Raw genomic sequence first — 14,344 nt, forward strand, 5'->3', positions numbered from 1 at the left:
GTAAATGGGTAAACCTTATTGTTTGCTGACGATACCACCCTGTTCAATAGGGAAAGACCATTGAGCGATTGATGTATCTACAACAAATGTTGCATACACACGTATTTGAAAAATATTACGTATATATAGCGATTATTGTTAGATCTACAAAAAAACGCTGCATACACACGGATTTGAAAAATATTACGTATATATAGCGATTATTGTTAGATCTACAAAAAAACGCTGCATACACACGGATTTGAAAAATATTACGTATATATAGCGATAATTGTTAGATCTACAAAAAACGCTGCATACACATGGATTTGAAAAATATTACGTATATATAGCGATTATTGTTAGGTCTACAAAAAACGCTGCATACACACAGTTAGATTAGGCTAAGTTAGGTTAGGTTAAGACAGGTTACGATAAGTTAGGTTAAGTTAGGCTAGGCCAAGTTAGGTTAGGAAAATCCGGCAACGCCATATAAGATAGCTGATGTGAAAGTATAACTAGCTAAGAGTGTAAAGATAAGATAGCTGATGTGAAAGTGTAACTAGCTAAGAGTGTAAAAGATAAGTGTGATAGCTGATGTGAAAGTGTAACTAGCTAAAAGTGTAAAGATAAGATAGCTAATGTGGAAGTGTAACTAGCTAAGAGTGTAAAGATAAGTGTAAGGCGTTGCCGGATTTTCCTAACCTAACTTGGCCTAGCCTAACTTAACCTAACTTATCGTAACCTGTCTTAACCTAACCTAACTTAGCCTAATCTAACTGTGTGTATGCAGCGTTTTTTGTAGACCTAACAATAATCGCTATATATACGTAATATTTTTCAAATCCATGTGTATGCAGCGTTTTTTGTAGATCTAACAATTATCGCTATATATACGTAATATTTTTCAAATCCGTGTGTATGCAGCGTTTTTTTGTAGATCTAACAATAATCGCTATATATACGTAATATTTTTCAAATACGTGTGTATGCAACATTTGTTGTAGATACATCAATCGCTCAATGGTCTTTCCCTATTGAACAGGGTGGTATCGTCAGCAAACAATAAGGTTTACCCATTTACGTTCACCAGAACTAGCTGCTTTCGGTCTGTCAAGTAGCTACTCAGGTGCTACTTGAGGTGTTCAAAACTGTGCCTCCAATACCGTGCCTCGTTAGCTTGGCCAACAGTATGTGATGTGAAACCACATCGAAGGCCTTGCTCAGGTCACAGAGTCTCAAAAGGACCGACTCGTTATCCTCGAAAGCATCTGTAATAGCACCGATAAGTTTCAAGAGAGCAGAGGATGTGCCTAAAGCCATGATGATCATTTGGGAATGGTTGGTTGTTTTCAAAATATGCCAACAATTGTCTTTTGGTCTCCAGCATCTCAGAGAAGACTGGCAAGATAGAGATAGGTCTATAATCTGTCGTGTAAGAGGGATCAGCCTTCTTGAATATGAGGATAGTCCTAGCTATCTTTAGGCTGTCAGGAAAAATTCCCTTAGGCAAGCAGAGGTTAACAAGTTTAGTCGGTAGCATGATTATCCATCAACTGTGCCCTTACGAATAGAGCATGACAGACCATTGATATCCCAACTTTCGGAGTCCCTAAAACCTTTCACTAATCCTAGGATATGGTTTTCACTCACTCAGTCCAACTTGTTAGTGTATTGATTTCCCGAGCGATAAATGGGTTTTCTGTACTCGTTGACCAGCTCCCATGCCGCTATGCAAGTGTTGAGAGCAGCAGCTATCCTATTAACATTGCCGAATTTTTCGCTTCCTTAACTCTAGAACTATAATCAATTTTTATTCTCTTGTAAAGCAAAAAATAGCATAGCCTAGTTAAGAAACTATATCCCTTTTAACATTCTTACATTTTAATTATTATGATCACAGTTTTGGGGGCTTACTAATTGAATCCATACAATCAATCAATACTGGCATAGTCTAGTTAAGAAACTAGGTTTTCAATTTTCGAATTCGCTCTTTGAAGCTATCTAAAGTACCCCCGCCTCACTGCAGGTGATATTAAATTTAAGTGCGGAGGTAAATGTACCGAATTCCGGGGTAGCTAAAAGTTAAATGCAAGAGTGGTTGGTTCAAAAAGCTTTTAATTTGTGCAGTTTCAGATTACAATGGGCTTAAGATTACTTTGCAACGATTACAGAACGTTTTTATAAAAAATGTTTTCAGCTTTGTTGTCTGGTGTGTATATGTACAAATCTCTGCTGCACGATGTATGTGAGCATGCCGCGTACGGTTGGCCTTGAGAAAAACATTGATATTCTAGATGTAAGCTGGCTACTTTAAGAGTTTGATCTTGTGCTTTATTTATTGTCATGGCAGAGGCCATCTTCAGTGGAGATTGAAGCCGTTTCCCTGTCGGAGTGATTGGAATTCTTGGTATGAAAACTGTATCGCCTTTTGCACATGCCTGGACTTCAATAACGTTTTGTTTCAACGAAGTAAGTCGGGCACCATTGCAGAGTCGTAGAGGTTCCAAGTTTCTCAGTAGCATTACAGGTATCCCCACTTTCAATTCAATTTTGTGAGGAGGGACACCTGGTGTTGAGAAACTCTACTGGATATTGAACGGCCGCATCCTCTTCTAACACAGTGTCAATAGACAGATACTCTGATGTGTAACCTGAAATTGCTGTAACTATCTTGCTGTTGATAGTATTACCAGTGTAATTTTTGGGGGCAAGTATAGCTCTTTCACACAACCATTCACTGGACAAATAAACTCAGTAACTGATGGAAATACTTTCATTAGTAGTTCCTCCGATGAATCAACCATGTTGGCAAAGTTTAGAGGAAATGAGATTCTTTGTCGGCTATCAACAGGTATCTGTCCATTTCCGATATTTAATAAATCGGAAAAAAAACAATTCAGCATCGTGTTCGTTGTGAAGAATCTCTCCTATGTTCTGCATCAAATTCTTTTCCTCAACATAACTCCACAAAGCAGACTTTTTAGTGCAGGTACTTATTTCATCTGCGGGTGTTTCTCGAGGAATTACTGGAAGGGTCTGCCTGAAATCTAAAGCCAATAAAACAACCAACCCTCCCATTAAGTCCTAGCGGTTTATGACAGCTTTAAATGCCAAATTGAGAGCTTCTAGTGCACGTTTGTGTGACATGGTGCACTAAGGCCAACAGTTACTAATACCAACACAACTAATACCAACAGTTTGCAGCATCGAAGAACTCCCCCACAATCAGAATGTTTCCTTATATTACAGGCAACAACATCACCAGAATTCAAGTTGAGAGGCAGTTTGAAAGCCGAATGTGCTGTACAACCGCCTTCTAGAAGCATTGACGCAATTAAAGATGATGCAACAGCGAGAGCAATTTGGCCTTTTCTTCTTACGTCCGCCAACAGCAAATTCATTAGAAAAGTCTTACGGGGACCACCTGGTGCATCCAAGCAAACTATGGTTCCTTGTTGCTGGGCGATTCTGTTTGTAACAAATTAGAACACATCAAGTTGTCCCGGTGAATGTTCCGGTAAATTTCCTAAAACATGGTTCTGTAGGTCAGTAGTATTGTATGGCATCTCTTTGAGAACTTCTGTATTGACATTGACCTCTTGTTGAGGTGTGGAAAGGCCAAATGAACTCAAATCTCTACCACACATAGTCGAAACCAGAGATGCAATTGCCAGTAACGCTTCATTTTAAACTACCTCATTATAAAGTGTACCTGGAACTTATCAATGAAAACACACCAATATGTCTTCAGCCATGTCGTCTTTAAGGGTTTCCCAAAGTTGTAGGAGGTTTGATAGCCCACATGTGCTCGCCAGGATCGCATTTATGTCTGATGCGTTGTAGAGAGCAAGTCAGAACAGCATAACGTATTGTGGATTCCCAGCGGTTATCACGATTGAGCAAACCATGGGCCTCACACATGTGTGTATGGCTTCCAACAGCTCTTAAGTGCTTAAAGGAAGTAGAACCACATACACTGTGAAGTAGCAAACGTAAACAGTAGCACTCAAAGTTAACATGATGAACCGTGGTACTCATCCTAGGGCTTCTGAGTATTTTAAATCAGGCTGATTCTCCACCGAAAAGCCAATACCGCGACGCTGGAACTCTTTTCGTGAAGCATTCCAAGTGTAGTAGTGGGGGTACTTCATTGTAAAGAAGGGTCCTAGCAAATTCGTCATTAGTACACAACTCAAAGAATGCAGTAAATATAGTATCTCTTGGGTTTTGTAAAACGTAATACAGGTTATTGTTATTGAAGTAAACCCTCTGGAAGTTCTCAAGGTAAACACTCAGATGAGTAACAGTGGGGTGTCTTTCACTAGAAACCCAAAGATACACCATGCTGCCTCGTTAGAACTCAAGTAACGTCCTGACTGGTAAAGAGTTACCTAATCTCTGGTGCAGCCTCCCTCAGCAGATTGCAATAATTCCCAGCTTAGTTGCTTCCATTGTTTACATAGTTGCATATATATTTTATGCTCTTCAATGAACTACAGTATTCCGCATTAGGAATTGAAAATCTTTGTCAGAACTGGTTTGTATAGTACAATCCAACGGTTGTTAATATGCGCAAATCCTCGTCCTGATACATCGATTTCAGAAGAATGTCCACCGTAATTTGTTGATCACTTTCTGTACAAAGGGTACCCATTATAGCTGGTATACATCTCAATCATCATCTATCTAGGATATATCTTTGTACACTTCCCGTCTCTCTTGAAAGGTGACCAAGTGGTAAGCCCACTATTTGACCAATATCATTAGAACATACTGTTTCATTGTTGGTGTTTCAATCTTAGCACACATATCTACAATAAACTGATTAAACAGTTGTCTGTAGCAAATGATTGGGTTGAAGTTTTTTTTGACAAACCATTATAACGTACACATAAAACTACATTGCAGTAGCAATTTAGAAGTTGGATGTTTGAAAAACTTCTACCCACTCTAAGGAGGCATCAACACAATATCGAACATTTAGAAAAACAACTAATGCATAAAACAATAGCTAAACATAAGTTACAACAAGTGTTTTGTTTATTTAAAAGCACAAACACAGATTCTAATAAAAGAACATATGGATTTATCGATGTTCCAAAAGGAAGTTTGAAGCATGCTAAAAAGCGTTTGCCGCCTTTAGAATTTGAAATCTGCTATAAATTTGAATACACCCATGATGGTGGTACAAACGTCACGAAAGTTCTCAATGACATCCACAAGAAACAGCATGTCTGTTCTGTTATACAGCATGTGTATTCTTTTAAAATTTTGATCTGGAAACTCTCCCACACTCTGCGGGCGTGCTCGTAGTCGCTATCCTCAATGTTGAATTTATTTAGTTTGTTATAAAAGGACTCTTTCGGGGGTAAAGTGGTCTCATCAAACATTTCAATACAGTCCATATAATCGTACAGATACACTCCTTTTTTACACACCAGTTCTAGTTTATCCTCAGTAAAATATTTTCAAGTGTGTCAATTAAACTATCTAGGCTAGAACGCACAAATCTGAATGAATCTAAAAAGCATAAATTTACACCACCAGGGACAGCCACCTCAAAAGATATGTATTTTTCTTCATTATTAGGCACAACAAAAATGTTTTCATGTGATTGGCTGATGGATATTTAACAATATTTTAATATCTAGAGTTCAAAGTAGCATTCCATCTTTGGCCTCCACCGCATCATGTTGTCCTTATCTGAGCTCTCAATCAGAAAGATTTGCACAAACTTCATCCTTTTACCTCATCTAAAAGAATGTGTATACCTTCCATCAACACTAAAGCAGGAAATTTTAAATTATCACAGAGACAATTGTGGCTATGTAACCCTAAACTACTATGAGTCTATTCAAAATCATATTAGGTTGTGTATTGATTGCGGAAAAATGGCCGATTTTCCTTCTTATTTAAAGCAAAGTGGTAACCACATGTATCCAAAGTTTAAAGTTCCAAAAGAAACATGCCACATTTGTCTAGCTCCTTTATTTATCTTTCATAAAGGCAGCTGTAAATACTGTAAATTCTAGATGAACATAAAGACCACAAAAACTAGAAATAAAAGATGGTTGTCTACATCAAAATGTGCAGTTTGCGGCAGCGTGAAACACTCGTTTATAAAGGAGCCATATGAGGTTTTAGAAGCCAAGGAGTTGCACAGGCCGGTTATTAAAAAGTTCATTAAACGCCGAATAGTCACCAAGGGTATCGATGATTTGTGGGCTGCAGATTTACTAATAATGAAGCAGTACACTAGGGAGAACAAGTGGTACAAGTACATTTTAAATGTCATAGATACATTTAGCAAATTCGTTTGGTCCGAACCTTTAAAGAAAAAAGACGGAGCAGAGTTGACAACGGCTTTCGAGAAGATTATAAAAAGAGCAAACAGTGATGGTCATAAAGCACCGAAGCTTTTACATACCGACAAAGGTACAGAGTTTAAAAACAAACCGTTCAACAACATGTTGAGGAGGCACAATATCAAACTATACCATACAGAGAGTGAAGAGAAGTCCGCAATAATTGAAAGATATCATAGGACATTGAATGAGAAACTTAAAGTGAAATTCCAAGTCCGACAATCCCACAAGTGGTACGATATACTACAAGAAGTCACAGATGAGTATAACCAACACGATTATCACCACACTATTAAAATGAGACCAGTAGAGGTCAACAAAGATAACGAGGCTGATCTATTAAAAATGTACATTGAGCGCGAACACAAAATTCGTAAAAACAGCAAGTTCGACCTTGGTGATAGAGTTCGTATCACAACGAAAAAAGACGTGTTTGCGAATAAATATAAACAAAACTGGACTTCGGAGATATTTACAATAGCACGAATTCTAAACACTAGACCGGTTACTTATAGGATCGCCGATCAAAATGGCGAAGAAATTATAGGCGGATTCTATGAAAAGGAACTGCAGAAGACCGCTCTCTGAGTGTCGGACTTTGAGGAGCCCGTTCTAGGACTTTTATCCCGTTCTAGGACTTTTATCCCCTATGAAAAGGAACTGCAGAAGACCGCTCTCTGAGTGTCGGATTTTGAGGAGCCCGTTCTAGGACTTTTATCCCGTTCTAGGACTTTTATCCCCTATGAAAAGGAACTGCAGAAGACCGCTCTCTGAGTGTCGGATTTTGAGGAGCCCGTTCTAGGACTTTATCCCGTTCTAGGACTTTTATCCCGTTCTAGGACTGCTCTCACCCTCACCCTGCGCTCAAACAGACCTTTACATAACTACTAGTACATCGGTCCCGGGTCTAGGTCTTACCATGAGAACTACGGTGTAGCTTATTCCCTACATGGGAAATTCGCTAAAAAGGAAAAAAAATAATTTAATGAAAAAGCCACTGGAATATCTAGCCATTTCAAAGCCATGTTAACACATTTGTAATTAGGCTAAGTGTTTCTGATAAAAAGCCAATTAATCAAATCAAAAGTTCTTGAAAGATAAGATAACAAAATGTATTTTAATTTTAATATATTTGAATATTAATTTTATCTATAGGTAGCTCTAATAGTGTTACAGTCAGCCATTTGATCTAGGACTCTTCATGATGGAGTAAAAGGAATTTTAAATATATTAGAAAGTAGTCGGTTTATTTCCAAGTTTAGTAGATGTATTAGGCCCAAGGTTTATGCATGATGCTAACTTATAATATTTACCTTTTTTAAGATCCTTTTCTCGCTTGAAGACCTTGCTAGTCTCTTCAACAAGCAGCTCATCACCATAAATGCAAATTTCTCTGACCGATGCTCCAACAACACATTTCCCCAATACTTGCTTCAAAACACCTATAAAACAGAAAATAATTACCGTACAGAAATTACCATGTTATACATAAATTTACACTACTAAATACAGGTAACACCGTTTTATCTGCAAACCATTAGGTCAAGAAGGTTTGGTATCGGTGAACGGGTGGTGTTTTTGGCCCCTGGGGACATCAAAACGAAAAAAGCCACACAAGCTCTAGGTCTTACTTGAGACCTAGTAATATGGGAAATTTGCTAAAACATAGATACCGTACGGTTGGTCTAATGAAATTCACTTGCTGTAAAGCATAAGAATCAAAATTCTTCTATTTTGATACCAAAAAACATAAAACTTTATACCAAGCATACATTATTAAAATATCATTTTAGATCAATACTATACCGGGTGTCTCGGTCCCTAGTATTAATCTGATTGATTTTTAAAACTCCCTAGTTTTAAAAATACCTTAAGATCGTATTAGTTTAAATAGATGAGTAATAATCCTTTGGTGCTGTAGAGTAAACTTATAAGTTTTCGGTTCGTACGATGGCAACAAGGTTAATGTGTGGTGCGGCCTAATGAACGACCAAACTGTTGGACCTTTTATTTTTGCAGAGAAGAATATAGCTGGTGATATCTACTGCGACAAGCCAGAACTCTGCGTGTTTCCAGGCGGAAAAAGGACTGGTCATATTCCAACAAGACGGTGCGCCGCCCCATTACAAACAATGTGTGCGTTCAGCCTTAGATGCCCGTTTACATTAGCAGTAGTAGCATCGGCCACGCCTGTTATGTTAACTAATACCTGGAGAGAGATTGAATATCACTTGGATATCTGCAGAGCTACAAATGGTTCGCTTATTGAGGTGTTCTAGCGTTAAACATTTTTTATTTCATTACCTTTTATTTAATGTTTTAGTCATTGTAATTTGTATATTGTAGGCTACAATAAATAAAAAATGTCAAAACTAGGGAGTTCTTTTTTGGACACCCGGTAAATAACATCCTAAGCCATTTCTATTTCAATCCATATGTGAAACTCAGTTCTCACATTTTGTTGGAACAATGAATACAAACTTTATGAGAAGCTAAATCCTTACAGAGAATAGTCAGACTTATTATTAACATAGGAATTGCGCTTCTAATAAGGTCTGTATTCATTGGTTGGAATCCTGGAGAAAGGCTTCTGTAATTTTATCTCTTAGTTCGTTACCTGAGATGTTTTTTTATTCTTCTGGTAGACTAGTGTTTCCCAACCTATTTAAAATGGCAAACATGTTTTACATACAGCCAGTGTCGGATATATAGTACTTGCGGCCCCAGGCCAAACTACTTGAGCCCACCCTGTGGTGGATATTTTCTGTGATAGTGGTGAAATCTTGAAAATCTCTCACGATCAAGGGGACATCATCATCGTCACCTGCGATCACGGATGACATCTCGCCTAAATAAAGGCAACGTCATCATATACGCCTGCGACCGCACTAGAAATCCTTCCCAGGAACCTTTCCTGCGGACCTCAATCACGGGAAAATCGTCGTTGTTACCCACAATCAAGGATAAATCGTGAAGACTTACCCTAATCAAGGGAATACCGTCACCGATACCCACGACTGCAACAAAATCGTGTGACACATCTCCCGTGGATAGCAATCACGGGGACATCGTCATTGAGATTCGCGACTATGACAAAATCAGGGACATCTCCCACAAACCCGTAATCACAAGTACATCATCACTGATACCCGTGACTGAGGCGAAATCGTGAACATCTCCCGCAGGTCGCAATCACAGGGACATCATTGTTGTCACCTACAATCGCGACAAACTGATGGTTAAAAAAAATATTTGTTCTGAAAAAATGTTTTTTATTTTCTGCGGCCCTCTCTTTCCTTGCCGCCTAATCAGCCTAGTGGTAAATCCAGCACTGGATTGATTTTGAACACTAAAGTAGACATGCTTATATATGGACCAACTATATCAATTTGCTTTGAACAGTTTATACAGTAGTTGAATGAGTTTTGTACAGCCTAAGATCCTATTTTCTTTCTTAGTTTTGTTACTAGTTTCTGTTATATAAAATATCATCTAGTTTTCAATAAGTTGTCTTTTCATAATGTGCATTTATTTGACAGGTAGTTATTTCAGCACACTCTGTCCCTGGCTAAATTCAACTATGCTTATTTTTATATTTTTTTAAACTGACAGTCAAAAATACTGCTTTGTCACGTAGATGTTTAGGGGTGGAGTATGTGTATTAGGCCTATTTATATTTTGCAATCTAACTAGACCTAACTCAGTTACAACCATTAGTAGGCCTATGTACCTTTCTCTAGATTATTGTATTTTCACGATTGATGAATACCTTATGTCAATACCTCTATTAAATCACTGGTACTGGGCTTTAGAGTTATTTACTAAATGATTTAATTGTCATTCGAACCTATTCTTGACTGTACACAGTGGCTGATGAGCCGACAAACTGGCACAAACAATCCTGACGTATAATACTTTTACTTAAAACTTCACCACATACCATCACAGTGGCCTCTGTGTACCACTAGTGGTACGCGGACCACAGGTTGGGAACAACTGCGGTAGACAATGTCCTTTATTTGGTGATGTTGGAAAATGGGTAGTGACCATCATTAGTAATGGTAGATGGTATCCTTTATGTTTTTGGTAACCCTAGTGAGGGTAGGTACATTCTTTGGCTTCTTAAGTTACCGTATTAAATAGTTTTAACTTATAGGCTAATATTCAATTGCTTTACACTTTGTATGTTAGAAAAAAATTTTAATTGATGATGAATGAACATTTGGGTCACATCATTCACTAATTTAAATGGTTTCTTGATGGTCCAGCCTTTTACTAAACCAGCCGCCCGTTTGAGAAGGATCATCATAGTACTGCTATAAATATTAGATTCACTTATATTTACACCATAGGCCTACTTATTGTGATTAATATCTGGTAGTTACATATACGTTAATAATTAAGTGTCCAGTTGTCCTTGGTCATATTCCATGCTTATAAGTGTAAAAACATGCATACAGCTTAGGGTAGCTTAGCGCAGCACATGTTTTAAATCAAAACCATGCATTGAAATGAGGTATGACATAGCAGTAGCGTATTTTGGCGTAGCGTAGCACAGCGCAGCGTACAACTGAGGAACAAACTATTTTGTTTTTATCAGAGCTTTCAAAGAGCGCATTCGCCTGCAGACACGCTTAAAGTTAATTCGAATCATCCTTCACCAAACTAAATATGTAATCGAACATTGTAGTCGACATTCTCGTGTGATCCAAAAACCGAGACTCGTGTTTCCTAAGGATTGGAAATAAGAGGTGATGATCACCACGTTTGTCCCTGCCTTTAAACACTACATGCACCCCGATACTTCTCCTACTGATCAAAATCTGCCACCTAAGGTATTTTCGACAAGACTTATACGAGCCGTTTTCAACAGAGCCATCCTCTATACTGATGTACCTTATTAAGACCGTCTACAACCTATGCGCTACACTACGCTGCGCTCTCTGTGTCTGTTGGACTACGCTGTGCTCGGCTACGCTACACTGCACTGTCTGTATGTTTATACACTTAAAACATGTTGTCTGTTCTTCAAGACTTTTGAAGGAGACAACTAGTAGGCAAAGCTTAAATGGTTTGTTTGGCTTAAGTTTTCACCATGTAACTTTTAAGTACTGAAATAGCCTATTACGATTATGAAAATGATGTATTGGCTGACAAAACCTAAGCTAATTTAATTTAGGCCTAGTTAAGTTTGTGTTAGGTTGGACATGCATACTATTGATAAAAAGTAGGGGTGAGTAAAGCTTTGCTATCAGCCCAAAAGTGGGGAATCCTCTTTTTTGGAATGAGCTAGGTATTTTGATTTAAATATCTTAGGTAGGCCTATTCACATAAACAACTAACAAAATGCTTCCTTCGTGTGCCATGTCGTGGACCTCTTATCCTTCACGTTCTTTCAATCATGTTATGTCACAAAATCTATCAAGTGATTCGATTGTTTAGTGCGCAAAATCCTCCAATCTTCGTTTCAGCAGACTGCCTCTTATCCGGACTCCTTGGGGACCGAGGCCAGTCCGGATACCGGTAGGCCTAACAGTTTTTCCAGTTAAACCGACATCAACAAAAAATTTGTTAAAATGGACGGTTTAAATGCAAACTGTATACAGTATTTGACTTAAATTTATGTGCGTATTGTATCTAGACACGTGATAACTGGTCTCAAATCTTTTCCACAAGAATAGACCTTTCAGTACCGCCCACTTCCTGCCGATCTAGTCCGGTCAAACCGATGTGCTGATAAAAATTGTCCAAATAAAGAGATGTCACTTATACTGAGTGTAGTCCGGATAAACCGATGTCCGGTTAAAAGTTTTCCGGATAAGAGGAAATCTACTGTATGCACATTCCAACAATCACTAACTATTTTACCTCAGTTCAAAACGTGTTGTTTAATAACAGACAAAATGAATTTAATATGCTAACTGGCACCAGGCTCCAGGCTTGGTATTCATTGAAATTAGTCTAAACGCGCACACATACAACTATAGCCTCGCCTTGTCTTAGTCGGCTACTCATGGGAACTGTCACATGTATTTGCTCTCTTGATTAATTGTTGAGCAAAGTTCGTTTGGAAAAAGTCAATTTTTAAGTACAAGTGTGCATGTTGAGGAAGTTGATCCATAACTTGATGAAGTTCAAAAGAGGCCGCCTGTATATTTAAAGGCGTCAAAATACTATTCGGATATTAATTTGAAGAAAAAAGTTGTATGAAGAGGTATCCTTGGCACTTACAAAGATTGGAACAATCTAACCCTTTTATTTTTTCGCATGCAAAACTTCAATAACAGAGTACATACTATTGTTGTATCAGTGAAATCCATAATGTAATATCCGACTTGTGTCTTAAAACAGTTGCCTGTGTGCACTCCTGCGCAACTGTCGCTAGACTTTAGAGTCCCGAGTGAGTTGCGCAACAGTCCCCCTATTAATTGGACAACTGTTGCTAGAGACTCAAAATCGCCTGTGTGCGCCTGGCCTGAGAAAACATTATTGAAGATTCTGACCAAATTTTCTAGGAGGCTCAAGTGTGGAATCAGGAAGTTTAAAATAGACTTCTTTAGTTGGATCAATTCCATATAAGAAATCAACAATCACAATGGTTATTTATTAAACCAACAGAGGCCTAAGCTCTATAAAGAACAACAATGTTGACTAGATGAAACATTTAGCTGATCTTAAACCAAGATAGCCCTGGCAAACTAGCTGCTCTGTCCAGGGTTTAGCTGTGGTAATAGGCCTATTTGACAACAGTACACTTTGGCCAACTACGCAGCGAGGGATTATAGGGTTGGGCTCCGATAGTCCTGGGTCCATTGGCCAACTCTAGTTAGACAAAGTGTAAGGCTGGGGCTACAAAGTACGGTTTAGCGAAGTTAACCCTTCTAGTGGTCACGTTTTGTAAGGGTTATGAACACTAGATAAACAGTTTAGAAACTATTGAATGATTGAATAACTTCTAGACCAATTGAAAGACAAGATTCCAAACTTTCATTTAATTACATAAATGAACTTCATACCACAAAGGGATCAATGCAATTTTTAGCACACAAATTAACCGCTTCCTGATAGGGTTTCCTGGCCTCTACATCATCTTAAAACAATATTCTTTTGGTACTTTCCTGTTAAGGGGAACATTCATTATTATGTATGATTTCTTTTCGATATATTGATATTTTTGTTTTCCTTTACGATCCATAATATAATATTATTCCATCTGTTTTAATATCTTCAAACGCATTTAAATTACAGACAGACAGACAAACAGACATAGCAAATATGTCTAAGTTATACTTGGTTCAATAACCAAGTTATTGAGTTATAGCTCGTATAACAAAATAGGATTAAGAGCTAATCTTATTTAGGCAAAAATAATAGCCTATATATTGGATTAAGAAATGAAACTATTCTAAGCTAACCTAACATAACTAACCAAACTTGCTGTAGGCTAAGTTAACGTTTCAAAATTCCGTTTGATAACAGAAAAGACATATGGGGAATAGGCTATCAAACGGAATTGAGAAATGTTACAGCAAGTTTGGTTAGTAAGGTTAGGTAGTTTAGAACAGTTTCATTTCATTATATTTTGTTTTTTATTGTTTGTTGATACTGAACAATATTTGTTGATCGTAGTTGTGAGTCAGCTGATAAGTTTCAATTTGTTATATCAATATATCGAATTAAAAATAAAAATATTGATATATCGAAAAGAAATCATCGATAATAATGAATGTTCCTTTTAACAGGAAAGTACTGTTGGGGATGAAACACTGGATATTAAGGTAGGTAGTTTGTGTTTGTGTGTTAGAAGCATGTGGTCAGTGGCGGCGATAATGATAAGAACCCCTCGGGCCCCACCGCAAGTTTGTTCGCCGGGCCCCCCTCACCCAATGATCTTTAAAAACATTTTCCTATGTATTACCGCCTAAACTTGGAATTTTGCAATACACCTGACAAGGCATCTCCCGAGGCGTCATTATCGTCTTCCATGATCGCAGCAA

General features: G+C 37.9%; 1 protein-coding gene across 1 annotated transcript in view; it reads right to left on the bottom strand.

Moving 5' to 3' along the window:
- The window catches only part of LOC128998703 (proliferation-associated protein 2G4), a 44,722-nt gene that overhangs the window by 24,784 nt on the left and 5,594 nt on the right, over nucleotides 1–14,344 (bottom strand). Inside the window, exon 2 of the mRNA XM_054424951.1 lies at nucleotides 7,661–7,789. Within this exon, the coding sequence (XP_054280926.1) occupies nucleotides 7,661–7,789 (129 nt within the window). The remainder of the gene's footprint in view (nucleotides 1–7,660; nucleotides 7,790–14,344) is intronic.

The sequence above is a fragment of the Macrosteles quadrilineatus genome, unplaced genomic scaffold (assembly GCF_028750875.1).
Source record: "Macrosteles quadrilineatus isolate MER2022 unplaced genomic scaffold, UCM_ALF_1.0 Scaffold_7__1_contigs__length_78375512, whole genome shotgun sequence".
NCBI lineage: Eukaryota > Metazoa > Arthropoda > Insecta > Hemiptera > Cicadellidae > Macrosteles > Macrosteles quadrilineatus.